Source organism: Oncorhynchus mykiss, chromosome 1 (genome assembly GCF_057628025.1).
Source record: "Oncorhynchus mykiss isolate SJ-2025 chromosome 1, ASM5762802v1, whole genome shotgun sequence".
NCBI classification, from domain to species: Eukaryota; Metazoa; Chordata; class Actinopteri; order Salmoniformes; family Salmonidae; genus Oncorhynchus; species Oncorhynchus mykiss.
In genome coordinates, this window is record NC_143022.1 from 66,392,118 (window position 1) to 66,420,096 (window position 27,979).

Genomic DNA, 27,979 nt, shown 5'->3' on the forward strand with positions numbered 1-27,979 from the left:
GCTCAGGTTCAGCCCTTCGTGGAGGTTAGGTTTCAGGAGACAACATATGAGAGCAGCGTAGAACAGGGACCCAACCCGTGTTGGAGGGAAGAGTTCACCCTGGAGTTTAAGTATGACACCCGCTACTCTCCTAATTCACTGTTCATTCCATCTCCAACTGGCTCCACAAGTCAACACTGTGCATCCGTACACATGTGACTGTACAGTTCGTACTAACAAAATCACATTTCATAAATGTCAAATGTAATGTTCTCTCAGATCCTTAGGGGGTGATTATAGCCACGCGGGCCTTTCCAAAGTACAAGACGACATTGTCATCAATGTGTTTGATGAGATGTCCTTTCAAGTCATTGAGGTATTGCAAGCCTCAACCATGAAAGTACAAGCACTATTCAAAGGCCACTTCAAATCGCAGGGTGAACTGGAAATCAACATTCTGTCTGTCCCATCGCCATCCCTCCCTTACTCTCTTTTTTTTCTTTCATCTTTTATCTCACCTGTGTGAAACCCAGAGCAGTTCTCTGAGAGGCTGTGGAAGCCAGGTGTTCTCTGGCAGACAGTGGCTGGGCTCGGTCACCTTACCCTTCAGATCTCTGCTGCAGCAATCCAAGGTACGGCTCTGCGCGCGCACACACGTTCAGGTGGTGCACAAAGTCGGATAAAAGGATTTAAAGCCTGTCGGCTTTGTCCAACTTGGCCTAGTAATGTCGGGGAGTTGCTGTGGTTGCTTGCTGTATATGAACATGTCTTTGTATGTACGGTTGCCTTGTAGACAATTAACACTCTTAAGATTGTCTTCTCTGCGATCGTAGAAAAGAGGTGCTAAGTAGAACCATATAGGGTTCTTCGGCTTGTCTCCATATGGGAACCCTTTTTGGTGCTAGGTAGAATCCTTTGCAGAGGGTTCTACCCAGAACCCTCTATGAAGGGTACTTCATAGAGCCCTCTGTAAATGGTTCTACTTCCTACTTCCTCTTCCTAGAACCCTTTATAAGTGGTTCTACAAAGAACCCTTTTATCATCTAAAGGTTCTTCCTAGAACCCTCTATGAAGTGTTCTACCAAGAATCCTTTTATCTTTGAAGGGTTCTTACTATAACCTTCTACGAATGGTTCCACCAGCTTTACTATTACATTCTTTATGACAATAGATTACATACAGTACCAGTCAAAAAATTTGGACACACCTACTCATTCCAGTGTTTTTCTTTATTTTTACTATTTTCTACATTGTAGAATAATAGTGAAGACATCAAAACTATGAAATAACACATATGGAATCATGTAGTAACCAAAAATGTACAAAATGTAAATGAATAAATCACAGAAGACAGAAATCATGGCAAAGATATCAACTATAAAAACTGAAGAACATACGCACATCCAGGTACTTTCCACAGATGTTAGAGTTGTAGGCAAACTCATGGAAAACAGAAAGGAAAACGCTGCACACTGCCACTCATGCTCCCAGGTGATATTTATTTACAACGGTTCGACCCTTAGGTCTTCATCAGGCATCCATATCCCAGTTGGGGGTGGAAGGTCCTATATATAGGGGCAGTACTCAGTGACATCACTTCCTGAAACAGGAGGTAAAAAATGCATAACATAGTTTCACAATATTACATTCAATGTATCAAATTTATATGATCATACACACAGAATGTGATCAATATTTATAGTAAAATACATACAATATTCAATTAGGATTTAAAAAAAAACACAATTCAAACTATAAAAACAGTCTCAAGTCAAACTCCTCATTAAGGCCAAGAGGAGACAGTGTTCAGACTGTGGATCCAGAAAGATTCCCAAGAAGTTTCCTCCCTTTGAAGAAGTGCCCCCCCCGCGTGACATCTTGACCATTTCTATTCCAATGTATCTCAGAGAACTATTAGGATGTCCAGCTTGTACAAAATGAGCAGCCACCAGATTTTTTAGTCTCATCTGTTTTGTATATTGCTGCGGTGCTCACTGATCTGTGTCTTAAGGCTTCTATGGTTTTTCCCTATGTAGGACAGACCACAAGGAAATGTCAACATGTAAATAACATTGGTGGACATGCAGGTAATGAAGCCCTTGATGTTAAATCTTTGTCCTGTGGGGGGTGGGTAAATGAGTTACATTTGTACGTAAAGCTGCATTGAGTACATTGGCCATATTTGTAATTACCCTCTGGAACCTTGTCCAAAAAAGTTTCCCTTTTCTCTGGTGGGTAATCAGATTTAACCACAATATCTCTCACGTTTGGAGGTGTTTTAAAAACCATACGTGTGGGATATTAAAAAAATAAAATAAATAAATTACCTTGTGTTTCAGGAAGTGATGTCACTAACTACTGCTCCTATATATAGGACCTTCCACCCCCAACTGGGATATGGATGCCTGATGAAGACCTAAGGGTCGAAACGTTGTAAATAAATATCACCTGGGAGCATGAGCGGCTGTGTGCGGCGTTTTCCTTTCTGTTTTCCAAAGATATCAACTATGCCAGTGTTGTATATGTAAAATGATTAAATGTACAAGATACATGCACAAATATTCCTATATAGGTACAATTTCAAACATTCTAACCCCTACCTTATCCGATTACTAAAAGTTTAAACGCTGAGGTAAAGAGTAATGCTCAGGCACTATTTAAAATAAAGGGTTCTTCAGATGAAAACGTTTCTTGGTTGAAACCTATCCCTCTGCAAAGAATCCTTTTGGAACCTTTTTATCTAAGAGTCAACTCTTTGATAGGTGTATGAGAAACTGACCATCTGTACCCCACCGACCCTACTGGGCTACATGTGGACAGGGGAAGACATGGTCAATGACCAGGGCGTAGAGATACCCGCGAGAAGAGATACCAGTTTCATGAATGTCTTCATCACATTGGATCCAGCCATCTCTCTGAGTGATGACCAGACTCCAAAGGCAAATCATTTTCATGTTTAATACTGTTTCGTTTTAAAGAGGTACTATGTTCTAAAAACCTCTTTGCCTTCAAGTCAAAACACTTAAACTGTTATTTGATTCAGACGTTTGCTGTGGAAGATATTGATCGATAAGATATGGAATATGATTACTCATTAATCAGCATCCATTCTTTTAAAGTGCTTATGTTGAATGTCATGACTACTGTGATTGATAACCAACTGTACAACTGCATCAGAACACACATCCATGGAAATGTACTATTTACCCTTTTCATATTCAGTATGGTGACCAAAAGCCCCTTTGGCTGGTGAGTATCAGTCCAATTTGTATTGCTTAGCCTAAATGATAAGTCATCCTTTTCCATGCACTGCTGCTGCTCCTACAGAATTCTGTGTTTGTATCCGTCTCCGCGTAGTTTTCCACAGACGAGGATGAGGACTTGCTGAACTTGACCTATGAGTATGAGAAGCAGTGTAAGGTGGCGGCAGGCCGGGTGAAGAAGCGAGTCATAACCACAGTGATAAATAGTGAGGGGAGGCTTGTCCTGGCACACCGGTTCTTCAAGCCACTTCCTCCTCCACAGGAAGTTGTACTGGACACCCCCGACAATAGCATGTCTGTTCTCGTAAGGCTCCAACATAACTAGATCTGGGTTCAAATACTATTTGAAATCCTTTCAAAACCCTAAGTGTTTGCTTTAGTCTGCCTGGAGAGCCAGATGGGCAGATTTTTTGTTGTTGTCGTTTTTTTACTTTTATAGAAAAACTCAATCAAGCCTAGCGAAAGTATTTCAAATGATTTAAAATAGTATTTGAACCCAGGTCTGACCATAACATCACAATCATTAGAATGATTCAACCCATAAGGTTAATGTCTGAAATATATATAAACAACATGGAATCATAATGAAAGCACAGTTGTATTCATTCTTTGGGAGTTTTACTTATTTGGAGTTGTTTGGATGGAACTCGGTTCATTTGTTTATATGCATTACATTAAAGGGCAATTCCGCCACTTTTCAACCTCATATTCATAATCTCCAGCACCAAACCAGTGTCTACATATGTGAAAACAGCGTGTTTCTATGATCTGTGGTTAAAAAGATAAGAATAAAAAATGCTTCTCTGTGACAAAGGATGGATAGATAAAAAGTGTTTTTTTAAATTGTGATTTTCAAAACCTGCAACGAGTTGCTCCCCACATCACCGCAAATCTCAGTGTTTGAAAATCTGTTTTTAAAATGTTTTAACATTTGTCATCATCGGGTAGAACTTTTTAAATGTATATTTATTTCCTAAGAAAAACTGAATTACACTGTTTTCACATATGTTGACACTGGTATTGTGCTGGAGATAATGAAAATTAAGTTGAAAAGAGGTGGTTGCCCTTTATTTGATTACTATGTTGTGCTCTTAAAAATGTTTTGCTCTGTGTAACCCAGGAGAGGGTGGCAGCTTTTGTGTCCCTGATTCCCACCTTGTCCTTCCCATCGGACGTTGGTGACAGTGGGGACATGTGGCTCACCTCAGAGGTAAACAAAACAGACCATGTTGTAGACTGAACATTTGGTTTCACAGAGCCAAGACTTAAAACATCACTTATGTTCAGCAGATATTAAATACCAAGAAAAATACCAATAATTATCAACATAGTTTGGTCAGCTTGTTGTTAACCCAGTGGTGCCTTTCTCATTCTTTATTGCACACCTTTGCTATACACAATAGCAATGCTTGGAGCTGGCTATGGGAAACCATATCAGTTTGGCAGTTCTGCTGTGCAACTTCTTTCATGACCTGACGGTAAATGGGTGGCTTCTCCTGGGAACATCTGTCGTAGAGGTAACAATTGACATGTGCTGTTTAATGTACATTGCCTTCAGAAAGTATTCACACGCATTGACCTTTTCCACATTTTGTTGTGTTACAAGTTGGGATTAAAATGGATTTGTCGTTTTTTTTGTCAATAATCGACACAAAATACTCTATGTCAAAGTGGAAGAAAAATACAAAAAATGTGTATAAAAAAATAAAACATGAAAAATAAAACACTAATATATATTGATTAGATAAGTATTCAACCCCCTGAGTCAATACATGTTAGAATCACCTTTGGCAGCGATTAAAGTGGTGAGTCTTTCTGGTTAAGTCTCTAAGAGCTTTGTACACCTGGATTGTACAATATTTGCACATTATTATGAAAACAATTATTCAAGCTCTGTCAAGTTGGTTGTTGATCATTGCTAGACAGCCATTTAAGTTTTGCCATAGATTTTCAAGCCGATTTAAGTCAAAACTGTAACTAGGCTACTCGGGAACATTTCATGTCGTCTTGGTAAGCAACTCCAGTGTATATTTGGGCTTGTGTTTTAGATTATTGTCCTGCTGAAAGTTCAATTTGTCTCCCAGTGTCTGTTGGAAAGCAGACTGAACCAGGTTTTCCTCTAGGATTTGAACTGAACTCTATTCAGTTTCTTTTTATCCTAAAAAACTGCAGTACCTCATCCTTGCCGATGACAAGGATACCCTGAACATGATAAAACTACCACCATGCTTGAAAATATGAAGAGTGGTACTCAGGAATGTGTTGTGTTGGATTTGCAACAAACATAACGCTTTGTACTCAGGACATAAAGTTAATTTCTTTACCAAATTTTTTAGCAGTTTCACTTTAGTGCCTTATTGCAAACAGGATGCATGTTTTGGAATGTTTTATTCTGTACAGGCTTCCTTCTTTTCACTCTGTCATTTAGGTTAGTATTGTGCAGTAATTACAATGTTTTTGATCAATCCTCTGTTCTCCTATCACAGTCATTAAACTTCAACTGTTTTAATGTCACCCTTCGCCTCATGGTGAAATCCCTTAGCGGTTTCCTTCCTCTCCGGCAACTGAGTTAGGAAAGACACCTGTATCTTTGTAGTGACTGGGTGTATTGATACACCATCCGAAGTGTAATGAATAACTTCACCATGCTCAAAGGGATATTCAATGTCTGCTTTTTATGATTTCTACCACTAGGTACCCTTCTTTGCGAGGCATTGGAAAAGCTCCCTTCTCTTTGTGGTTGAATCTGTGTTTGAAATTCACTGCTCGACTGAGAGACCTTACGGTTACCTGTATGTGTGGCGTACAGAGATGATGTAGTCATTCAGAAATCATGTTAAACACACAGTGAGAGTCCATGCAACATATGTGACTTGTTTAAGACATTTTCTGTTGTGTGCCCTGATGAACACAAACCTGCTCTCGTACAATGGGGAGGGTGTAATGTTTCCACTAGAAGACAAACAAAACCGTGTTTGCCCTATGATTTTTTTTTTTTGCAGCTGTGGCAAAGGTAGAGGGAGAAGGTGACCGAGGTCACTTCTGGTAACTTTTTCAAAAGGACATTCTACTCCTAAATAAATGAAAATACAATTATGCTGACATCTGAAATATAATTTTCCCTTTAAAAGCATTATAACCTGTAGCCCAACTGATGCAGCATAGCGGCTTTAAATAAATAGGCTGAAGAAGCATGGGGTTGCCCATGCACATTTTTACTCCTGAACGTATTTAGGCTTGCCGTAACAAATTTAATACTTAGACTCAAGACATTTCAGCTTTTCATATCTAATTAATTTGTCTAACAACATAATTCCACTTTGACATTATGGGGTATTGTATGTTTAGGCCATTGACCCATCTCAATTTAATCAATTTAAAATTCAGGCTGTAATACGGCAAAATGTGGAAAAAGTCAAGGGGTGTGAATACTTTCTGAAAGCACTGTATACATAAAACAACAATGCACTCCCATCCAAATCAATGTATTTGCGAGTCAGCTGAGAAAATAGACTACACCTTCAGTGCAGTGTATTTAATTGTATTCCTGAGAGGAGCACAGTAGCATTCATGTTTGTTTTGTTTTTTTTTCCAGGGAGAGACCGCCTATGTCCTTACTCAGGAGAACACTTGGTTTGTGTTGTGGAACCCCAGAGATGGGAAGCATTACCAGTCATACGACTCCTTCTGTCCTCTAAAGACTGTCGACTGTCTGGTCAATGGTGAAAATGTAAGCGTGGAGTCCATGGACATGGATACCCTCAGTGTGTTTCATTTATGTCATCCACTCAGGATTATGTGTACGTGAGTTTAGTCAAAACAGATGGCAAATCAATAACTCCATCCCAAAGTCCACTTCCCAACTGCTGTTCTTTGTCCCTGCCCATGCTGTTTACTATGCTATTGTGGTGACACTGTTCTACCAGTTATTTTATATGTTAGTATCACGAGACTGTGTTGTGACCTATAAAAAAAAAAAATCACTGTCGGTGATTGATACGGCGACATCATTATACGTGTGCATTCTATGCAAGTCTCGTTCACCAGCTGTGTGGTGCTCTAAAACTGTTGAAAGGGATCCTCGTCTTCAGCCGCTATCTTGACTAGATCTTAAAAAGGTTTTAGGTGACGTGTCCATTGACCATAAATGTCATGTGCTTGATCTGACTGGATGTCTCTCAGGTGTGGTTCCATCTCCAACCAACAAGAAAGATGCCCATCACTTTTGACGTATCAAATAATGCCACATGGAAACCCTTACTCCCCAAAGGATTCAACTCGGACTCATCCTCAACGGTATTTCTAACCTAGTTTTTTTTTTTGCTGCTGTAGTGTTAAAAGACGAGACGTAAAATGTAAGATACGGTTCCAAACATAAGAGCCGTAGGTTTTTCCCTCATTGAGAATTTGTGACAGTAGTGAAATATTTGAAAGTAGGTCATATTTGAAGAACACAACTTATTACTTATATTGAGTCAACATAACGCGAGTCAACTATGTACAGTAAATTTTTAAAAAACTGCTCAATGCTAACTGTCAAATTTTACAGCCAACAGAAATTAAATACCGTCCCCCTCAAATAGGGCTGGTCAATCACCTTCAAAGAAGGTATGTTAATATGGATTCTATATTTAAGGCTATGCATTGCTTTTATCTTAGAGCGAAATGCAGGACAATTTCATTTATGGTCTTGTCTGTCCCATCCATGAATTTCATTCTTCAACACAGGCTGGAGATGAAACTGAAAAGTTGTGTGATGGACTGGAGAAGCCCCCACCCGACACGCTGGAGCCCCCGCTGTGCAGCCATGCTCTCGGAGGTCATGCAGAAGCTTGAGAGGAACCCAGCCTCTGACACAATAGCGCTAGAGATAGACAGGCTGCTGGACACCATGAAGGATTACAAGGTGAAATAAGCCTACCCGTAACCCTCTTTAATATGAAAAGGGGAATCAGTGGATAGCATTTATTATGGACCAAATGGATTGAAACAGGAAGGGACTACCTGGACTGGTCCAATAAAAAGCGTATTTAATATTCTGTTGTGTGTCCTGATGAACAACCCTGCTCTCGTACAATGGGGAGGGTTTGATGTTTGAGATGGTCCTTAAATTTGATAGAAAACACACAGGTCTTCAGAATAAAAATAGGTGTATACTGTTGTAAGACTTGCTACATGACTAATAACAGTGACCATTATTGGGTATAATATCACCCCCCCAAAAAAATGAAATAAAAAGGAAGAAAACATTTTTTTTAAATGTTTATAACTCCCCTATAATTTATTTCAGCAGCAGTGGCAAAGGTAGCGGGAGAAGGTCACTTAAGGATATTCTACTCCAAAATTAATCAAAATTGTATTGACACCATCTAAAATATAATTTTCCCTTTAAAAGCATAACCTGTAGCCCAACTGATAAAGAATAGCACATTTCAATAAATATGAAAAGGCATGGGGTTGCCCATCATTTACATAATTGAAATAACCCCAAAAGACGATGCATAAAATGCTACTTACTACAAATAAACGTTGTAATTTGTCCCGCTGTTCTTTCAAGCACATGTCGGCAGAAAGATACAAATAAACTATAGGGGAAACACTGATTAACTGTGTGTTTCTAGGTGACTGGTTTCCCCATTCATATGGCCTACCAAGACATGAGCACAGTGATCGAGGCGGTCTACAACACCAGAATCCACAGCACTGAGATCCCTGGGACAGAGTTTGCTCTCTCCACCTACATCCACCCATACCCCAACCACATCCTGTCGGTGTGGATATTCCTGGCAACGCTGGTCAAACACCAGCATGGCGTGTTCTATGTTCCTTCAGTACACAAGCACTGAGACACCCTGGTTGTGTTCATTAGGCACCAAATGGAAGGAAACTGACAAAAAAACAGGGAGGGACTACCTATAACCCTTTTTATGTTATACTTTTTTTTTGCATGCCCGTATGAACAAAATCTCTGCCTTTCAGGGTCAGCTTTTCCTAGTCGTTTTTCTACTGTGGGGAAAGGAATGCAGAGCGATTCAGACCAAGTGATTGAATCCACAAACCTGTACATAGCAAATTAATGGAAATACTGCACAATAAAATTGTCCATAAATATGCCAGCAACATGAAACCTATATTTGTTAAACCCTTGATTAGCACATATCCGGTATGTTTTCAAGTTCACAATATGGTTTGTGAAATGTTTTAGGCAATATTTGTTGATGTATGCATAAAGCCTTATAGGCCAATTGATATACATACTACTGGCATTAGCAGAATGATAATAATATTGATGCATAATTAAAAAATATACCAGAAGTACAACTGACAGGCATTTTATTTAAAAGTACCATATTAGAAGTACACAGCACTCGCTGCCATTCCGCATGCACAGGAAGGTGTTGACATGACACATTCCCTCCAAATTAGTGCTCGAAACACAAAACAATGAAAACTATACTTCCTGAACATTGCAGAGAGCACCGTTCAAGAGCAAAGGTGCGGGTAGTCAACGTTAACATTTGAGGTAGCTTCTGGCAGAGTGATGCGGGTTCCTCTATCAAACTACCATATTTTACTACAAAAGTAATCCCTCGAGTTCAATACTGATATAAGATTCCCATTATTACTCATGGCGCCAGGGAACGAAAAGAGAACATACATTCAATGCTTCCGAGGTTTCTTAGCTTAAATAAATGCAGCACAGTCTCTTGTCTATAGTGCAATTAAATTATAGCTAATGCAGAGTGTTGGGAAAACAACCCTTTGCACATGACAACCATGCTTGGTGATAACTCAATCATATTGGTTTTCAAAAGAAGAACACACCTTCGGCAGGTTAGCACCGGAATGATACATGACAAATATTGCACATTTGTGGAATATTATATTGCACATCTTACCATAGAAGAAAGTGCTTAAATCGCATCATAACTTCTCGAATTAAAAAAAAAACATACCTGGTCCTGCTAATTAGTCTAATCCAAAGAGACGACATACCCATCCAGTCGCTCGCACTTTTACTTCCCATACTGTCATAGCTCTACCTTGGAGATCCAGCCATCACCTATCAAAACAGGGAGCAGCACAGGTATAGTGCATATTGACCTGGTAGGCTCTGCTTGGAATGTTGGCCTTGCCATCCACACCAGCAGAGATGGTCTGGGGGTGGCTGTGTGGCGGGGCACCAGGGCCCTGCAGGGTGGCAGAGTGGGATACGTAGGAGGCCGGGCCATGGCCTGGGGCTAGGGAAGGCTGGAGGGTCTGCTGAGGGTACTGGATGCTGGTCTGGTGCAGGTACTGAGGCGGCATGGTGGTGGTTGTCTGGCAAGGGGTATGGTACCCAGTCTGGCCCAGCTGCTGACCGGGTGGCTGGCACGTCTGCTTGTTGGCCTCCTTCACGTCGCTGTCATGAGCACTGACAAAGAAAGACCAAAAGTGACATTCAAACAACCAACCTGTCAAGCCTGCTGCACAATTCTACAACCATGTTACTAAGATTATGGCAAGAGTTTACTTATTTTCTCAGGTTGCATCAAGGTCATTAGCCACCAAACGGAAGAAAACATACTGAAGAGAGAGACTCCCTGGACTTGCCGCCACCCCCCCCCAGTTGCAAAACGTTTTTGGTAAGGTGTGCCTTAATAAACACGGCCCTGGTGTTAGGCAGTATTTGTCAGCAGGCAAGAAAGGCCAGCTGAGGAGACACTCACATGAGCATTTTTTCTACACAGGGGACAAGGTGATCCCAGCTGTATACGGTGAGGCGCTGAAGCTGAGATGGCCAGGAAGGGGATAGGCGCAGGATGATGCGAGAGGCTGCCACACAGGCAGCTGCCACCAGTGACGGGGCGAACCTCAGAAACACATGATCTGGAATAAGAGCAAGTCATTAATCATCACCATGTATTGCACCAGAATATTGTGCAACAAGGCTAGCTGCGTCTTTAAGTGCAAAAGGTGACATTACGCTCTTGTTCTTCCTAAAAATAAAAAATAAATTTCAGAAGGCAAACGCTGGTTTGAAAAACCTTGAAATACCGGTTATGAATTACGAAAATAAAAAGATGTGGATCCCCATTAGCTTTTGAAGAAAACAGAACATAAAACATTACATGAATGGACAAGAACAGCAACACTAGTACACATCGACCAAAGAACACCACAACTACTTCAAAAAAATACGAGAAAAGAAAAATAAAGAAATTATCAGGACTAATCTCAAATGTTCAAGTGCTTTGGTATGTACACACTTCACTGTTGTAGCTAAAGAAAACAGTTAAAGAATAATGCGTGGGTGTGTAGAGCAGTGCTCCAATTATGTTCCTGAGAGCTACCCTCCTGTAGGTTCACGCCGACACCAGTTGTAACTAATCTGATTCAGTTGATCAAGCAGCTAATTATTTTAATCAGGTGTGCTAGATTAGGGATGGAGCAAAAACCTCAAATCAAATTTGATTGGTCACATACACATGTTTAGCAGATGTTATTGTGAGTGTAGCGAAATGCTTGTGAAAAACAAGGACTACAAGCAAGGCGGCTCCCTCTGTCAGCGCCATCGTGGGTACCTACAGGACAGCATCTCTCCAGGAACAGAGCCCCCGGTCTCTAAACGAAAACAGACAACTTTACCAGTGTTAACTAGACCGAACCTGCGAAAAACAGGAAACGGGATAAAACGTTTACATGCCACAGTATCTTATCCAGGTTTCTCATAACCGGGACACAAGCTTTTAACATGAATAATAACGGGATATTGGTGTGCATGTAAAAAGTCAGTCTCTCCACTCTGAACTAGGAGAGACTGACATGCATGCTGTTGACATTGGCCCTCCGTCTACATTTGAGGCTAGACGTGGTGCTGTTCTTAGCCAGCTGCAGCTTTTCTAGGTCCTTTTTTGACGCACCCGACCATACAACTGTAGTCAACAGTAGTCAAGATGCAACAAATCCAGAGCTTGCAGGAGCTCTGCATTCACTGATCCTAATAGTTGTCCTATAAGCTTATTAAATAAATTATTGTATCTGTACATATCAAGGATTATTTCTCATGTAATGGTCTGATAACTGGTTTCCAGCATGCATACAAAGGGCATTCTACGAGTACGGCCAGATGATTGGTTAAAGAGTATAGATGACAGGAAGTTAGTTGGTGCGGTGTTGCTAGATTTCAGTGCTGTTTTTGATGTAATTGATCATGAACCGTTACTAGGTAAACTTAAATATTATGGTTTTAAGTCTGCAGCTCTATCCTGGATGGAAAGCTATCTATCCAGGCGAAGGCATAAAGTGTTCTTTAAAATGGAAGCTTTTCAAACAGTAAGGATACACTGTGGTGATCCTCAAGGAAGCTGCCTAGGCCCACTTCTCTACTCTAGCTTTACTAATGATTTACCTTCAGTAATGAACAAAGCAAGAGTGGTCATGTATGATGATGACTCTACAGTGTATCGCGCAGCATCAGAATGTAATGAGCTAACAGATGGAATAAGCATTGAACTAAGAATGGTGTCGGAGTGGGTTGATATGAACAAATTGGCATTAAACATTCCTAAAACAAAATGGTTTGTATTTGGTTCAAGATCTATGCTTGCTGATGATCCCCAAATGAATTTGTCGATGAATAGAATGCATGTGGAATGTGGCAGGTAGCCTAGTGGTTAGAGCGTTGGGCCAATAACCAAAAGGTTGCTGGATCGAATCCCCGAGCCGACAAGGTACAAATCTGTCGTTCTACCCCTGAACAAGGCAGTTAGCCCACTGTTCCACGGTAGGCCGTCAATGTAAATAATAATTTGTTCTTAACTGAATTGCCTAGATAAAAAAAAATGGAGGGGAAAAAAGTAGGGCAAGTGAGAAAAAAAAACTACTAGGCGTCATGTTGGACACAGCTTTATCACGGTCAGAACACAGTCATTTAGATGGATAAGGGAATTGCTGTTACAAGAATGTTCAGAGTATGTAACATCTAGCACACTGAATCAGGTGATTCAATCCCTGGTCCTATCACACGCAGCAAAGAAAAAAAAGCTCAAAATTGCTCAAAACAGGGTTGCCAGATTAGCTCTTAATTTCTCTATCCGTATGAATATTATCCAAATGCATCAGAACCTCTCATGGCTTCACGTTGAAAACAAATTAATATCCAGTCTTCGGATTTTCTTTAGGAATGTTATTATTATTTTTTTTAAAACAGTATTTTTCAGGCCAGTTAGTACATACTAGCAACACGCATAACCACCAGGGCAGCTAAGACAACCCAAGGCAAGGACAAATCGCCTTAAATCTACAGTTTTATAAAGAGCCACAGCTGAAAGCTCTTTACCAATCCATATTTCTCAGGCAAAAAGTAAATCCACCGTAAAGAAAAATAATAAAACATCTAATGCGATAAACCATATGACTGGACAGGAAATAGAAAGCATCAACTGAAATGTTAAGTGTGTTTCCTGACAGGTATTTGAATTGTCTATTGTCTAATTGCTTTTCTAATTGAATGTTTGTGGAGTCTTGATTTGTGGTTGTTTGTAATGTCTTGTTAATTGGTGTTGGACCCCAGGAAGCTTGGCTAGCGTTACGGCATTAGCTAATGGGGATCCTAATAAAAATGACAAAATTACTTTTGTTTGCATGCATGTGTTAAAAAAGCAAAGCATCTGACAGACACCCCCCCCCCATCTTTACATCAATATGCTTTGACCATGACAGTAAACAATCGAATATAACAAGAAGTTTAGTATCTTCTTGCTCAGCCACATTATTCATTACCAGATTCAGCTGAGGTCCAGTACCTTGGGGGTGTTTGGTACTAAATAATGCTTTTCGATCTGTTCAGGGCTAGTTTATTCCTAGCCACCTATTCTAAAATTGAACCCAACTCTTTAGGGCTGCAATGACTTCACTAGCTGGTGCTGACATGTATAGTGTAACAGTAAAAAGGGCCTTGACAGCTCCCTTATGAAATACCACACTTTACATGTTTTACGTTAGAGAAGCTTCCAATAAAGAAAATACCGTTCTATTAGATAATATCATGGATAGAGAGCTATGTTACGCCATCAATAGTAAAGGTGGCACTAAAAGCTAACTACACAGCTCCCACAATCTTATCAGTATCACCAACTTTCAGTCATTTGTGTCAGTGCAGTCCATGTTTAGTGTCCTTCCCTAGAAGTGTGCTGAAAGTCAGTTAAATTGTTCACAGAGAAGTGGCATTATATCTGGTCAAACAATCTTTTCCATAAGTTTGCTAAGAACTGGAAGCAAGCTGATTGTTAGGCTGTTAGAAGCCAGGAAAGGGAGCTTAAACATTTTTGGATAGCAGCATGACTTCCCTCCAGGTCTGTGAACAAACACTTTTCTCTAAAGATGTGGCAAAAAGGAGTGGCAACATCGTCCGTTATCATCCTCAGTATTTTTCAAAATGTATGTATACATTAGTTGAAGTCGGAAGTTTACATACACTTAGGTCGGAATCAACCACTCCACAAATGTCTTGTTAATTAACAAACTATAGTTTCGGCAAGTCAGTTAGGACATCTACTTTGTGCATGACAAGTCATTTATCCAACAATTGTTTACAGATTATTTCACTGTATCACAATTGCAGTGGGTCAGAAGTTTACCTACACTAAGTTGACTGTGCCTTTAAACAGCTTGGAAAATTACAGAAGATGTCATGGCTTTAGAAGCTTCTGATAGGCTAATTGACATAATTTGAGTCAATTGGTGGTGTACCTGTAGATGCATTTCAAGGCCTACCTTCAAACTATGTGCCTCTTTGCTTGACATCATGGGAAAATCTAAAGAAATCAGCCAAGACATCAGGAAAAAGAATTGTAGACCTCCACAAGTCTGGTTCATCCTTGGGAGCAATTTCCAAATGCCTGACGGTACCACATTCATCTGTACAAACAATAGTACGCAAGTACGAACACCGCTAACTAGCTAGCCATTGCACATTGGTTACACATGCAGCCGACATACCGCTCACGAAGGAGACGCGTTCTGTCTCCTAGAGATGAACGTACTTGTGCAAAAAGTGCAAATCAATCCCAGAACAGGAAACGGGTACAAAAGTATCTATATCCACAGCAAAACGAGTCCTATAACGGCATAACCTGAAAGGCCGCTCAGCAAGGAAGAAGCCACTGCTCAAAAACCACCATAAAAAAGCCAGACTACGGTTTGGAGAAATGTCCTCTGGTCTGATGAAACAAAAATATAACTTTTTGGCCATAACGACTATCGTTATGTTTGGAGGAAAAAGGGGGAGGCTTGCAAGCTGAAGAACACCATCTCAACCGTGAAGCACAGGTGTGGCAGCATCATGTTGTGGTGGTGCTTTGCTGCAGGAGGGACTGGTGCACTTCACAAAATAGATGGCATCATGATGAAAATTGTGTGGATATGTTAAAGCTTGGTCGCAAATGGGTCTTCCAAATGGACAATGACCCCAAGCACACTTCCAAAGTTGTGGAAAAATGGCAACAAAGTCAAAGTATTGGAGTGGCAATCACAAAGCCCTGATCTCAATCCTATATAGAAAATGTGTAGGCAGAACTGAAAAAGCGTGCAAGGAGGCCTACAAACCTGACTCAGTTACACCAGCTCTGTCAGGAGGAATGGGACAAAATTCACCCAGCTTATTTTGGGAAGGTTATGGAAGGCTACCCGAAACATTTGACCCAAGTTAAACAATTTAAGGGCAATGCTACCAAATACTAATTGAGTGCATGTAAACTTCTGACCCACTGGGAATATGATGAAAGAAATAAAAGTAGAAATAAATTATTATTATTCTGACATTTTAGTCTTAAAATAACATGGTGATCCTAACGGACCTATGACACATTTTTATCTAGGATTACATGTAAGGAATTGTGAACTGAGTTTAAATGCATTTGGCTAAGGTGTATGTAAACTTCCGACTTCAACTGGATGTGGACACCGCTTCAAATTGGTGGATTCAGCCATTTCTGCCACATCAGTTGCTAAGAGGTGTATAAAATCAAGCACACAGCCATACAATTGCCATAGACAAACATTGGCAGTAGAATGGCCTTATTGAAGATCTGTGACTTTCAACGTGGCGCCGTCATAGGATGCCACATTTCTAACAAGTCAGTTCATCAAATGTCTGCCCTGGTCAACCGTAAGTGCTGTATTTGTGAAGTGAAAATGTCTAGGAGCAACAGCGGCCCAGCCGCGAAGTGGTAGGCCACACAAGCTCACAGAACGGGACCGGCAAGTGCTGAAGCGCGTAGCGTGTAAACATCGTCTGTCCTAGGTTGCAACACTCACTACCGAGTTCCAAACTGCCCCTGGAAGCAAGATGAGCACAATAACTGTTCGTCGGGAGCTCTATGAAATGGGTTTCCATGGCCGAGCAGCCGCACACAAGCCTAAGATCACAATGCAAAGCATCGGCTGGAGTGATAAAGTTAGCCGACATTGCATTCTGGAGCAGTGGAATCGCATTCTCTGGAGTGATGAATCACGCTTCACAATCTGGCAGTTCGAGGGACAGATCTGGGTTTGGTGGATTACCAGGAGAGGCGGATTACCAGGAGAATGCTACCTACCCGAATGCATAGTGCCAACTGTAAAGTTTGGTGGAGGAACAACAATGGTCTGGGGCTGTTTTTCAAATCTTAAAAGCTACAGCATACAATGACATTCTAGACAATTCGGTGCTTCCGACTTTGTGGCAACAGTTTGGGGAAGGCCCTTTCCTATTTCAGCATGACAATGCCCCCCGTGCACAAAGTGAGGTCCATCATAAAATGGTTTCTCGCAAATTGGAATGCTGACTGCGTGCCAGGTCTAATCTCCCAACATCAGTGCCCAACCTCACTAATGCTTGTGGCTGAATGGAAGCAAGTCCCAGCAGCAATGTTCCAACATCTAGTGGAAAGCCTTCCCAGAGTGGAGGCTGTTATAGTAAAAAGGGGGGACCAACTCCAAATGTCCATGATTTTGGAATGAGATGTTTGACGAGCAGGTGTCCACATACTGTTGGGCATGTAGTGTAGGTTGTCAATACCAGGTGGTTTCTCATTGTTGGACAGTAGGGCAGTCCCAGACTAACAAAAACATCTTGGTCGACCAAGAGTTGTCTGTTCTTTCGACCAATCGAGTGGTCGAAATGTTAAAGTGCATTTTTCCAGATATAAAACACCCTATGTGTTTTAATAAAATCAACTATATGTAGGCTGCTGAGCTTGTCTGACGCTTTAAGCACAGTGATTAAATAAGTAAAATTACTTGAGGGAGCCAGAGATCAAGACAAAAACCTGTACCCGAACCTCCACGTTATGTGATTAAGAAATTATACAAATCTAAAAGTAGCCTAACTTCTATTGCCAACTATGTAAACATAGCCTACATAAAGCCAACAAATAAATACATTGCTCGTTGCAGATAGAAAATAACCTGATAAAAATGAATCACATTGGCTACACATAGCCTGTCTGTCTGCAAGGAACTTGAAGCACTATCAACTTGCAACATCAAAATTCTGGACCCTCAGTCTCCCGAGCCAGTTAACTTCGGACTGACACGGCTGTAGGCTATTCGCACAAGGGATATGAATATTTTACAAATAGGCTACATTGGAGGAACTACTGTCACTCAATGGATGTAAAAACACGGTTTACTTGTCGTTTGAGGTGAAGAAAAAAAAGAATCAGAAGCTCCATGGGCACATTTACAGTGTATTCAGAGCCCTTGACTTGTTCCACCTTGTTACATTACAGTCTTATTCTAAAATTGATTAAATCAGGTGTTTTTTCCTCAATCTACAAACAATCATAACAAATTTAAAAAATGTAAAATAAATACCAGAAATAGCTTATTTACAAAAGTATTCAGACCCTTTGCTATGGGAAGCAATTGAGCTCAGGTGCAGCTCGTTTCCATTGATCATCCTTGAGATGTTTCTACAACTTGATTGGAGTACACCCTGTGGTAAATTAAATTGATTGGTCATGATTTGGAAAGGCACACACACACATATAGTCCCACAGTTGACAGTGCATGTCAGAGCAAAAACAAAGTAATGAGGTCGAAGGAATTGTCCGTAGAGCTCCGAGACAGGATTGTATCGAGGGAAAGGGTACCAAAACATATCTGCAGCATTGAAGGTCCCCAAGAACACTGTTGCCTCCATTCTTAAATGGAAGAAGTTTGGAACCACCAAGACATTTCCTAGAGCTGGTCGCATGGTCAAACTGAGCAATCGGGGGAGAAGGGCCTTGGTCAGGGAGGTGGCCAAGAACCCGATGTTCACGCTGACAGAGCTCTAGAGTACCTCAGTGGACAACCATCTGTGCTGCATTCCACCAAATCAGGCCTTTATGGTAGAGTGGCCAGATGGAAGCCACTCCTCAGTAAAAGGCACATGACAGCCTGTTTGGAGTTTGCCAAAAGGCACCTAAAGGACTCTGACCATGGAGAAACAAGATTCTGAAACAAAGATTGCACTCTTTGGTCAATGCCAAGCGTCATGTCTGGAGGAAACCTGGCACCATCCCTACAGTGAAGCATGGTGGTGGCAGCATCATGCTGTGGGGATGTTTTTCAGGGGCAGGGACTGGGAGACTAGTCAGGATTGAGGGAAAGATGAATGGAGCAAAATACAGAGATCCTTGATGAAAAGCTGCTCCAGAGCACTCAGGACCTCAGACTGGGGTGAAGGTTCACCTTCAACAGGTACGACCCTAAGCACACATCCAAGACAACACAGGTGTGGCTTTGGGACAAGTCTCAATGTCATTGAGTGGCCCAGCCAGAGCTCGGACATCTCTGGAAAGGCCTGAAAAGAGCTATGCAGCAACGCTCCCCATCCAACCTGACAGCACTTGAGGATCTGCAGAGAAAAATAGGAAAAACTCCAAATACAGGGTGCTTCAACAAAGTACTGAGTAAAGGGTCTGAATACTTATGTAAATATCACATTTCCATTTTTTCTAAACCTGTTTTTGCTTTGTCATTATGGGGCATTTTGTGTAGATTGAAACATTTATTTTAAAATAAGGCTGTAACAAAATGTGGAAAAAGGGGTCTGAATACTTTCCAAACGCACTGAATAAGTCTACATCCCTTACTCAACATTGACAGGACCCCATTAAACAAAATACAATAAATGGACAACTCATAAATGGAATGAAAGAAACCAAAACTTGTTTCTCACAAGTGTTGCCTAGGTTGTGCGCACTGCAAACATGTCCACTGTAAAATACTAATATATGAAAATGCATTAACAGAAATGACGGTAACCAAACAAACATTGCAGAATAGAAATGGGAATCAACGGTAAATGTATTACTGGTGTGCCATCCCTGCAGCCTCCGCAATGGATTAGTCCACTGAGACAGACATCAAGACATGTGCCATGAAATAAATAGAATTATGTTTTTTGCAACTGCTCGACAAATAAATAAAATATGTATTGGTTGACCAACAGCCTATTGACCAGTCGACTAAAATTGGGTCATCCCTAACGGACAGCAATCATTTTCCCACCTCTCCCACGCTAACTTCACAAAATTACAATGCTTTTCTTTCATGAGGTATTTTATGCATGAATGATGGCTCGCAGTGTGCCCACTGCCAATGAAATCATTAAAATAGGATTTGTGATGAATGAGCCATCCGATTCAATGAAAGATGGAGTTGAATTAGTCTTTCTTGCCATTATTTCATTTAAAGTCGCATTATACCTAATTGGAAAAAAAGCTTTGGAGTAATTTATATATATAATTTCTCTGTTTCTTAATACATTTTATTTGGTTCAGTTTCAAATCACAATTTCTCATTTACAATGGTCGGCCATTCTAACGAAGGCTCTCCTTTGCTTAATTTCTCTCGACCATAAAGTTTTTCCATTCCTCAATAACCCAGGGGGGCTTAACAGTTTTAGCAGTCAGTTTCTTAATAGGTGCATGCTTATTAGTGGTGCAACGGATCGCAAAATTCATGGTTTTGAGTCACGGATTGGATCATTTCAGAAAAGAAAAAAAGAAAACAATGTAGACAAATAACTTTGCTTTCCCTTTATTACTTAAAGAACACTTGAAGCAAGTAACTTTTCAATGTTTAAATAAAATATTAAAATAAAATATTCAACACTCAATTGTTAAATTAAAGTGCAAAGTGCATGATACCTTCTTCCTTGGAACAATAGTGAATGAAAAATAGCCTGTCCTCTTTAAAAAAAAAAGTAAAGAAAGCAAAGCAGACCTGAGCTAATAACTTAATTATTTTTCAAAAAGATGAAGTCTACACTGTCTTTGCAGTCACTATGTCCCCTGCTGTGGAGAACACCCGCTAGCTAGGAACTGAAGTGCCAGGTACAGTCAGGTAACCTCTTGCCATCATGGCAATGTGAGGGTATTTACACTCATTGCTTTTCCACCATGCCAGTGGGAACGCCGCTTGCTGCCTTGTAGGATGCCACCTCTTCGATGGTGTTGGCAAACGTCTTGCCTGTGTCCTTGCTCGCAAAGGTCTCCCCGAAAAGCTCCTTCATGGCCAAATTATTTTGTGGCGGAGATGCCTCCGAGTCTGCTCCTGTCAGCTCTGTGACTTGACCCTGCAGAAAAAAAAAGACTTGATCTATTAAACTAACAAATTATTTATTTTCATAGAACTATAATCGCGGCAATAACATTTAAAAGTCAGTATTTCACATCAAAAATTGATGATTCTAAATAGCATAGACTAAAATTAGACTGCAGTATATTATTTAAGTAATTCACTCTTTCTTTTTACCTCTTCAGTGGCCACAATCTCACTGGTGAGATCACTATGTCCTCCGGTGTAGGGCAGGGTCTAGGTGAGACAGGGACTTGAACCTTGGATCCAGTGCAGTAGATGCAACCTTTCAGTGACTAGTCCAACGCTCTAACCACTAGGCTACCTACCGCCCCATCTATGAAGGTAGTCCTGTACATTGGGGGGGGTATCTGGGGTTCATGTCCTCTTATGGCAGTCTTGATATCTCTAGTGATGATGGTGCCGTCTTCATCACTTGGGGCCATGGATTGTAGAATCCTTGTTTTCAGAAGTAGGATCATGGACACAGACAGTGCAGTTTCAGTGCTCAATAGGGTTGGAACCGTTTCGAGGGGTTTGAGCACCTGGAGGACCTCCTCTGCCACTTTCATGTCATCATCAGACAAGGTGAAGATGTCTTTTTTTTTTTCTAGGGTCTTGTCTGTCAGTGCAGAATATATAGCTGCCTGCTGCTCAAGATGGAACTCCACTTATGACATGTTGGAGCGCCATCTTGTGACATTGTGTATGATCTTGTGGGTCAGTTGCTGTAGCGTTTCTTGCTTGGTCTTAAGCACGAGCGGCTGCTGTGCATCGGTGGAAAAAGGAAGCCACCAACTTCCTGATCCTCCCAAGGAGGCAGTCCATCTGGTTCACTGAGATTCCCCTTTAGGATGCCAAATTGATCACGTGTAAAGCAAATCCAGCCTCTATCACTGCATTTACTTGGTTCTTGGCTCATTTTTGGTGGTTGAGATATTGCCATTGGGCCTCTCTAGCTTCCACTCTGCTACTGCTCCGAGCAGTACCTGCGCCAGATGTGCCTGTGCGACTCTGAGGGGGCGTGTCTGTAGCACCGGACTTCGCATCTCCCGCTCCTCTGTGGTGTAGTGAGCAGTCACAGTCACATAGCTTTCCGTTGCCCTGGAGGTCCACCCGTCTGTGGTGAGGGCAACAGAGGATGCCTTGGATAATTAGTCGACAATTTTGATATTTTCCTGTTCATAAAGATCTGGCAAGATCTTCATACTGAAGTGGGTACGCCAGGGGATTTCATAGCTTGGCTCAAGCACTTTCACCATATTTTTAAACCCTTTGTTTTCCACAACAGAGTATGGCCTCACGTCTGCAGCGATAAACATCCCAATAGATTTGGTGGTGGCTTCAGCCCGGTCTGACTCTGCAGCAAAAGGCTGCTTAAATGCTGTGGTGAGAAGTTGTCTCTTGGCCGAGTTGGCTCCCGTCACTGACAACAGGGGGATGACACTTTAAATGTGTGGCCATGCTCAATGTATTTCCATGTTCATTGGGCTTTCTTGCGGCACAACGCATGCACACCGTAATGGTGTTGTCCACCACCCTTCTTCCGTCATCATATTTGACAGGGAAGCCAAAATGCTCCCATACATGAGACTTAAATGAAGCGGGAGGCTTTTCCAGTTCTTCAGCTCCTCCGCCAGCTCCGTGGCTGTCACTGCTCTTTTTTCTTCTTTGCTTTTTGCAACGCGTGCATCCAGGATTGATTCGTTGGGATTCAACATGCCCCGTTCACGTGAATAGTACACACAACTTAACTCAAATCAACCTCCATGCATCAGAGTAAAACACAGCACGCATATGTCTTGTCTATCCTTTCACTGCATCAAGATGTAGGGAATATATATATTTTTTAAAGTAACAGCGGCAGTAAAACTGTATTCCACACTAACGTGGTTATTGATCCACGGTTCACATGTGTGCAGAACTGTGGGGTGGGGGATGGTGGGGTGATCATGGATCAACTACGGTCCGTTACACCACTAATGCTTATTGATAACTGGAAGAAACAATTTCATAAATACATCAAGTGCAGCATCTGGATGCTCCTCATTACACACAAACCAACAAATCTTCATAGGCGTCACTAGAAAATATTGTGTAGGATCTTATACACTATTTTAGGCCCAGCCTTTGGAACCTTGGCTTTTCTGGATATAGGCACTACATCCATTGGGTGTGGATACAGCTTTAGAACAAAGTTCTGCTGCATTAGTAAATATATGACCAATACACTTGGATGATGTAGATCCTGTTCTGTTTGTAAATACTCTGGCAGGTTTATTGATAACCTGAGCCAGATTACAGGCACTGGTTACAGTAAGACGCTTCCTCTTGAGTGGATAGCTTGATGAAAACCAGTTTAAATCCCCCCCCCCCCCCAAAAAAAAAAATAGACCTCTTAACATCACACATTATCAAGCATGTCACACATTATCCAGATACTGACTTAGCACTTGGTGGCCTAGAGCAGCACCCTAAAATATGACTTTAGATAAGGCAGGTGAACCTGCAACCACAACACATCAACAGTAGACATGAGAGCCTCGCTAATCTTTACATGAATCTAGCTCTGAATATATGCAGCAACACCTCCTCCATAGGCATTCCTGTCTCTTCTGTAGATGTTATATCCCTGTATTGCTACTGCTGTATCAAATTAATTAAGTGAAGCAGCAACAGAACTTCAACTTGCCTTGAAGGGAGACCTCCAGGAAGTAGTCAGCATACTTTGTCATGTAGAGCACAGTCTTCTCCAGGCACGCCATGGGCCAGCCATCGTGAAGGTCCGCCTCGTTGACAGCGATGGACAGGTAGTACTCTATGAAGTGTGCAGCGGTGGGCAGGTACAGGTTCCACTGGAAGGTCTCCAGCAGGAGGAGCTCCATGTGCAGCAGGCCCTGCTTGGTCAGCACCAGGTTCATGGAGCTCATGCAGCCCAGGCTGTTAAGAGTCTCCAGCTTAGGAACTCGGTCCTCTCTCTCCTCAAACTTACCTGTAGAGGACGGGAAATAATCACAAGGCACACAGAAAAATTGAGTTTATAGGCTGGGTGGACCATAGCAATTAGAAGTTTGGCCAAGCAGAGGCTTGCAAGGAAGCTGATAAACTTACTAGCCAAAAGCAAGCAGGAGAGTGCGACCATGTGAAGCTGTTGCACCGTTATATCATAGCGGTCCATGAAAAGGTCCAGCAAGTAGACGGCAAGGTGCCTGGCTGTTGGGCACAGCCGGTAGCGATTGCTTACGATTGCTATGAGGTCTGCAAAGTAGCGCCTGAGGTTGAGCTGGGGGGACTGGCCTTTGTAGGAGGGCAACTTGATTTCCTGAAGAAAAAAAAAAAAAAGAGTAAACAATACATTATAAGATCTGTAATCTTGGCCAACCAGATCTAAAATGTGTGACTGCTTCAGATGCTCCATTAAAGATCTGGGGGTAGAAGTATGAGAAAAGATATTCAACGAGACTAGCGACATCCCTAACCTCCTAAACAGAAACTGACAGTTTTGGGTAAGTCTATGGGCCAGATGTCTCCTCCACTTCAGAGATTCCAAAGATGCAACGATATCGTGACAGTCCAAATGTGACAAAAAAAAATAAATCAGGGCACCGGTAGTTGTTAGTCGTCTCATCCCACCGTCTGTTGAGAGACGCTCCGATACCATTTTATGTTACGCGTCTGTCCACAAGCGATTATGGCCACGTTTTAACTGTTGGAGTCGTAGAAATACAATTTGTATTCCGATTCACTTTTGGCTGTCACAGCTGCACCCGCCTCGACTTTTGTCTGTAGTCGGCTGCTTTAGCCTCATCACTCAAATGCGTCCTATATCAAATAGTAGCAATTTAACCTTACGGATAAAAAATAAACAAATTCCTTCTTAGTAGTGTTGCACAGTATACCGAAACTGCTCTAGATACTAGAACATGAAAAACATAGAATGTTACTTTCGGTACTTCTGCCACGAGTCTCACATCATATACTTATTGAGAGGTTCAAGTCTAATCAGGCCAGCCGATGTCCCCTTGTAGCACGAGCTCACCGTTCGTGCCTCTCGTCTGATCCACTTACGCACTGCTAGAGGACTAGGAGTCTAGACTGCAACATGTTAGCTCCTCACTCATGCTGCATAGAAGTTGCTGATTGTCACCAAAAACCTATTGGGTGACCTGACCAAATTCACATAGAAATGTGAGTTATAGATCTCATTGAAAGCTAATCTAAGAAGCAGTGGATCTGTTCTGTGCACTGTGTCTATGCTTCCCGTTCTTAAGTTTAGTTTTTGGATCTGTTTTGTACATCAGTTTCAAACTGAAAATACAATATTTTGGGTTATTGAAAATATCTATTTCACCGTGGTTAAGATGGTACAATAATTCTCTACAGTTATCGATTGCTCGTTTTGTCGTAAACGTTAGCAATCCCGAAATGGCAGGGCAATTTCTGCATATTGCACCTTTAAATAGTCTCTCCATCACATTTAAAGATCAGAGCATCCTGCATCCAAGATGTCCACCCATTGTTTTCTATGTAATTTACTCACGTTCGCATACACCGATTCATGGACCGTCTATATCTGGTTTGCATCCGGTTTATAACAGACCAACATTACACCCACACTTGCGCACAGAAAGCAGAGCAAGCAGCAACAAAGTCACCACTACAACTACATACATACATGCATATAAAAACAACAATTTAAAAGATTTTACTGAGTTAGTTTATTTAAGGAAATTTGTCAATTGAAATAAATTCAGTTGGCCCTAATCAATGGATTTCACATGACTGAGAATACAGATATGCATCTGTTGGTCACAGACCCTTTTTTTTTAAAGAAAAAGGAGAGGTGTTGCTCAGTAAACTTGTCAGTATCTGGTGTGATCACTATTTGCCTCATGCAGCTTGACACATCTGCTTCACATAGAGTTGATCAGGCTGTTGATTGTGGCCTGTGGAATGTTGTCCCACTCCTCTTCAACGGCTGTGCGAAGTTGCTGGATATTGGCGAGTCCAGGCTGTCGTAATCATCGACCCAGATCATCATGCAGAAACATGACGTGATGGTACAACAATGGGCCTCAAGATCTCATGGTAGCTCTGCATTGAAATTGCCATCAATAAAATGCAATCGTTTGTTGTCCGTAGCTTATGCTTGGCCATACCATAACCCCACCACCACCGTGGGGCACTCTGTTCAGAAAGTTGACATCAACAAACCGCTCGCACACAAGACGCCATGAACGCCGTCTGCCCTCTGTACAGTTGAAACCGGGATTAATCCATGAAGAGCACACTTCTCCAGTGGCCATCGAAGGTGAGCAGTTTTCCCACTGAAGTCAGTTACGACGCCGAACTGCAGTCAGGTCAAGACCCTGGTAAGGACAACAAGCACGCAGATGAGCTTCCCTAAGACTTTCTCTGACAGTTTGTGCAGTAATTCTTTGGTTGTGCAAACCCACAGTTTCCTCAGCTGGCGGCTGAACGCGAAGAAGCCAGATGGGAGGTCCTGGGCTGGTGTGGTTACACGTGCAGTTGAGAGGCCGGTTGGATGTACCGCGAAATTCTCTAAAACGACTTATGGTAGAGAAATTAACATTAAATTATCTGGTAACAGCTCTGGTGGACATTCCTGAAGTCAGCATGTGGCATTATGTGACGAAACTGCACATTTTAGAGTGGCCTTTTATCGTCCCCAATACAAGGTGCACCTGTGTCATGATCATGCTGTTTAATCAGCTTCTTGATATTCCACACTTGTAAGGTGGATGGATTATCTTGTCAAAGGGGAAATGCTCACTAACGGGATAAACAAATTCATACACAAAATTTGAGAAATAAACTTTTTATGGATTTCTAGGATATTTTATTTCAGCACATGAAACCAACACTTTTCTTGTTGCGTTTATATTTTTGTTCAGTGTAAAATGTTAATATCTCGGCCTCACAAAGGTGATGACTAAAAAGTGTCTAATTAGCCATTTTCAAATCTGACTTCTCTATGTGGCCATGTATGAAAATTGTATTTCTGGGCCGAATGTCAGTTAAACTACAATACACTGTAGGGACAGTTGAAGCCGTGCTTCTAGACCCAGAACCCTGGAGAAGATCATTTCCCCCGTCATCTGTCAATTCTCTTCTTCACAGAACTCAACTGTGTGGGCATGTGCCTACGTCAATAATGGGTTTAAAAGAGACAGCGCGTCCTTTTCTAAAAAGTAGAGATGGCTATTTCTACGCAAATGGAAGGGAAACAGATTCATCTATAGCCACATGAAATTAGCGAAAACAAGCTCAATAATTCAATGCATTTACACACCCCTATTGAAAATGCATTGACCTGCATTGTGAATAGGCCGCCTAGACTAAATCTTGATTTACCTTGTTTATCAATAGAGATTTACCATTCAAATACATTGTTATTGTTGTAGTTAATTTTTTACTAAAGTCTAATTAAATTATATGATTACTTCATTAAATGCATACAGGGCTGTCTGAAATGGAATTTAAATTGTCATGATATTGAACTCAAAAGATTGAACAGAGCAGTAGCTGAGTGTCTAGATTAAGTGCCATTCTGTGACTTAGTCTAATACTCTTTTTTTTGCCGTGGTATCGTGATACTAAAACTGGTATTGAAGTCAAAATTCTGGTATCGTGACGACACTACTTTACATTTGACATTTTACTCATTTAGCAGACACGCTTACCCAGAGCGATTTACATTGATCTTAAGCTAGCTAGGTGGAATAACCACATCAGTCGTAATAAGTACATTTTTCGTCAAAGTAGCTATCAGCAAAGTCAGAGCTAGGGGAGTCGGTGTAAGGGGGGTGCTGTGAGATTTCTCAAGCAATAATTTTGATAAGACTGTTTGGGAGTGGGAAAACTGAAAACTAGCTTTTATTTATTTTTCTATCAACTAATTTACTCTCTGGTGATGTCAGAGGCCAAAACACCATCCCACCACAATAGGCTGAAATTTCAGGCAGACTTTTCAAACAGCGCTTACACAATAATATTCCAACCTCAGCATAGGCACCTACTCATTCCAGGGTTCTCCATTATTTTCACAATTTTCTACATTGTAGAATAATAGTGAAGACATCAAAATGACGAAATACATATGGAATCATGTAGTAACCAAGAAA

At 41.3% G+C, this 27,979-nt stretch overlaps 2 protein-coding genes across 4 annotated transcripts in view; one reads left to right on the forward strand and one right to left on the reverse strand.

Annotated features, from left to right (window-relative positions):
- On the forward strand, positions 1–9,563 carry LOC118965245 (protein CC2D2B). Of its 2 annotated transcripts, XM_090237093.1 has the most exons (10): positions 1–355; positions 513–611; positions 2,742–3,546; positions 4,363–4,452; positions 4,646–4,759; positions 6,838–6,972; positions 7,425–7,538; positions 7,792–7,850; positions 7,971–8,148; positions 8,864–9,563. In XM_090237093.1, exons 3-10 carry the CDS (start codon positions 3,535–3,537, stop codon positions 9,086–9,088), a joined length of 927 nt encoding a protein of 308 aa, XP_090093219.1. In that variant the 5' UTR covers positions 1–355; positions 513–611; positions 2,742–3,534; the 3' UTR covers positions 9,089–9,563. The 2 variants fall into 2 exon arrangements, with proteins under 2 accessions (XP_090093219.1, XP_090093227.1); XM_090237101.1 differs by lacking the exon at positions 1–355 and having other exon boundaries at positions 492–611.
- ccnj (cyclin J) overlaps positions 9,559–27,979 on the reverse strand; it is a 21,080-nt gene continuing 2,659 nt past the window's right edge. Inside the window, exons 3-6 of one of the 2 annotated variants that reach the window (XM_021607872.3) lie at positions 23,946–24,156; positions 23,527–23,826; positions 10,952–11,111; positions 9,559–10,656 (exon numbers count right to left, since the gene is read on the reverse strand). In XM_021607872.3, coding sequence (XP_021463547.1) covers positions 10,302–10,656; positions 10,952–11,111; positions 23,527–23,826; positions 23,946–24,156 — 1,026 coding nt within the window. In that variant the 3' untranslated portion in view covers positions 9,559–10,301. Of the gene's footprint in view, positions 10,657–10,951; positions 11,112–20,278; positions 20,833–23,526; positions 23,827–23,945; positions 24,157–27,979 lie in introns of those variants that run through there. The other variant, XM_090237088.1, reaches the window with a different exon arrangement.

Coding starts and splice junctions, on each gene's coding strand:
- LOC118965245 (XM_090237093.1), top strand. Junction 4,760..6,837: donor TGGGAACATCTGTCGTAGAG/GTAACAATTGAC, acceptor TTTTTTTTCCAG/GGAGAGACCGCCTATGTCCT. Junction 7,539..7,791: donor ACTCGGACTCATCCTCAACG/GTATTTCTAACC, acceptor CAAATTTTACAG/CCAACAGAAATTAAATACCG.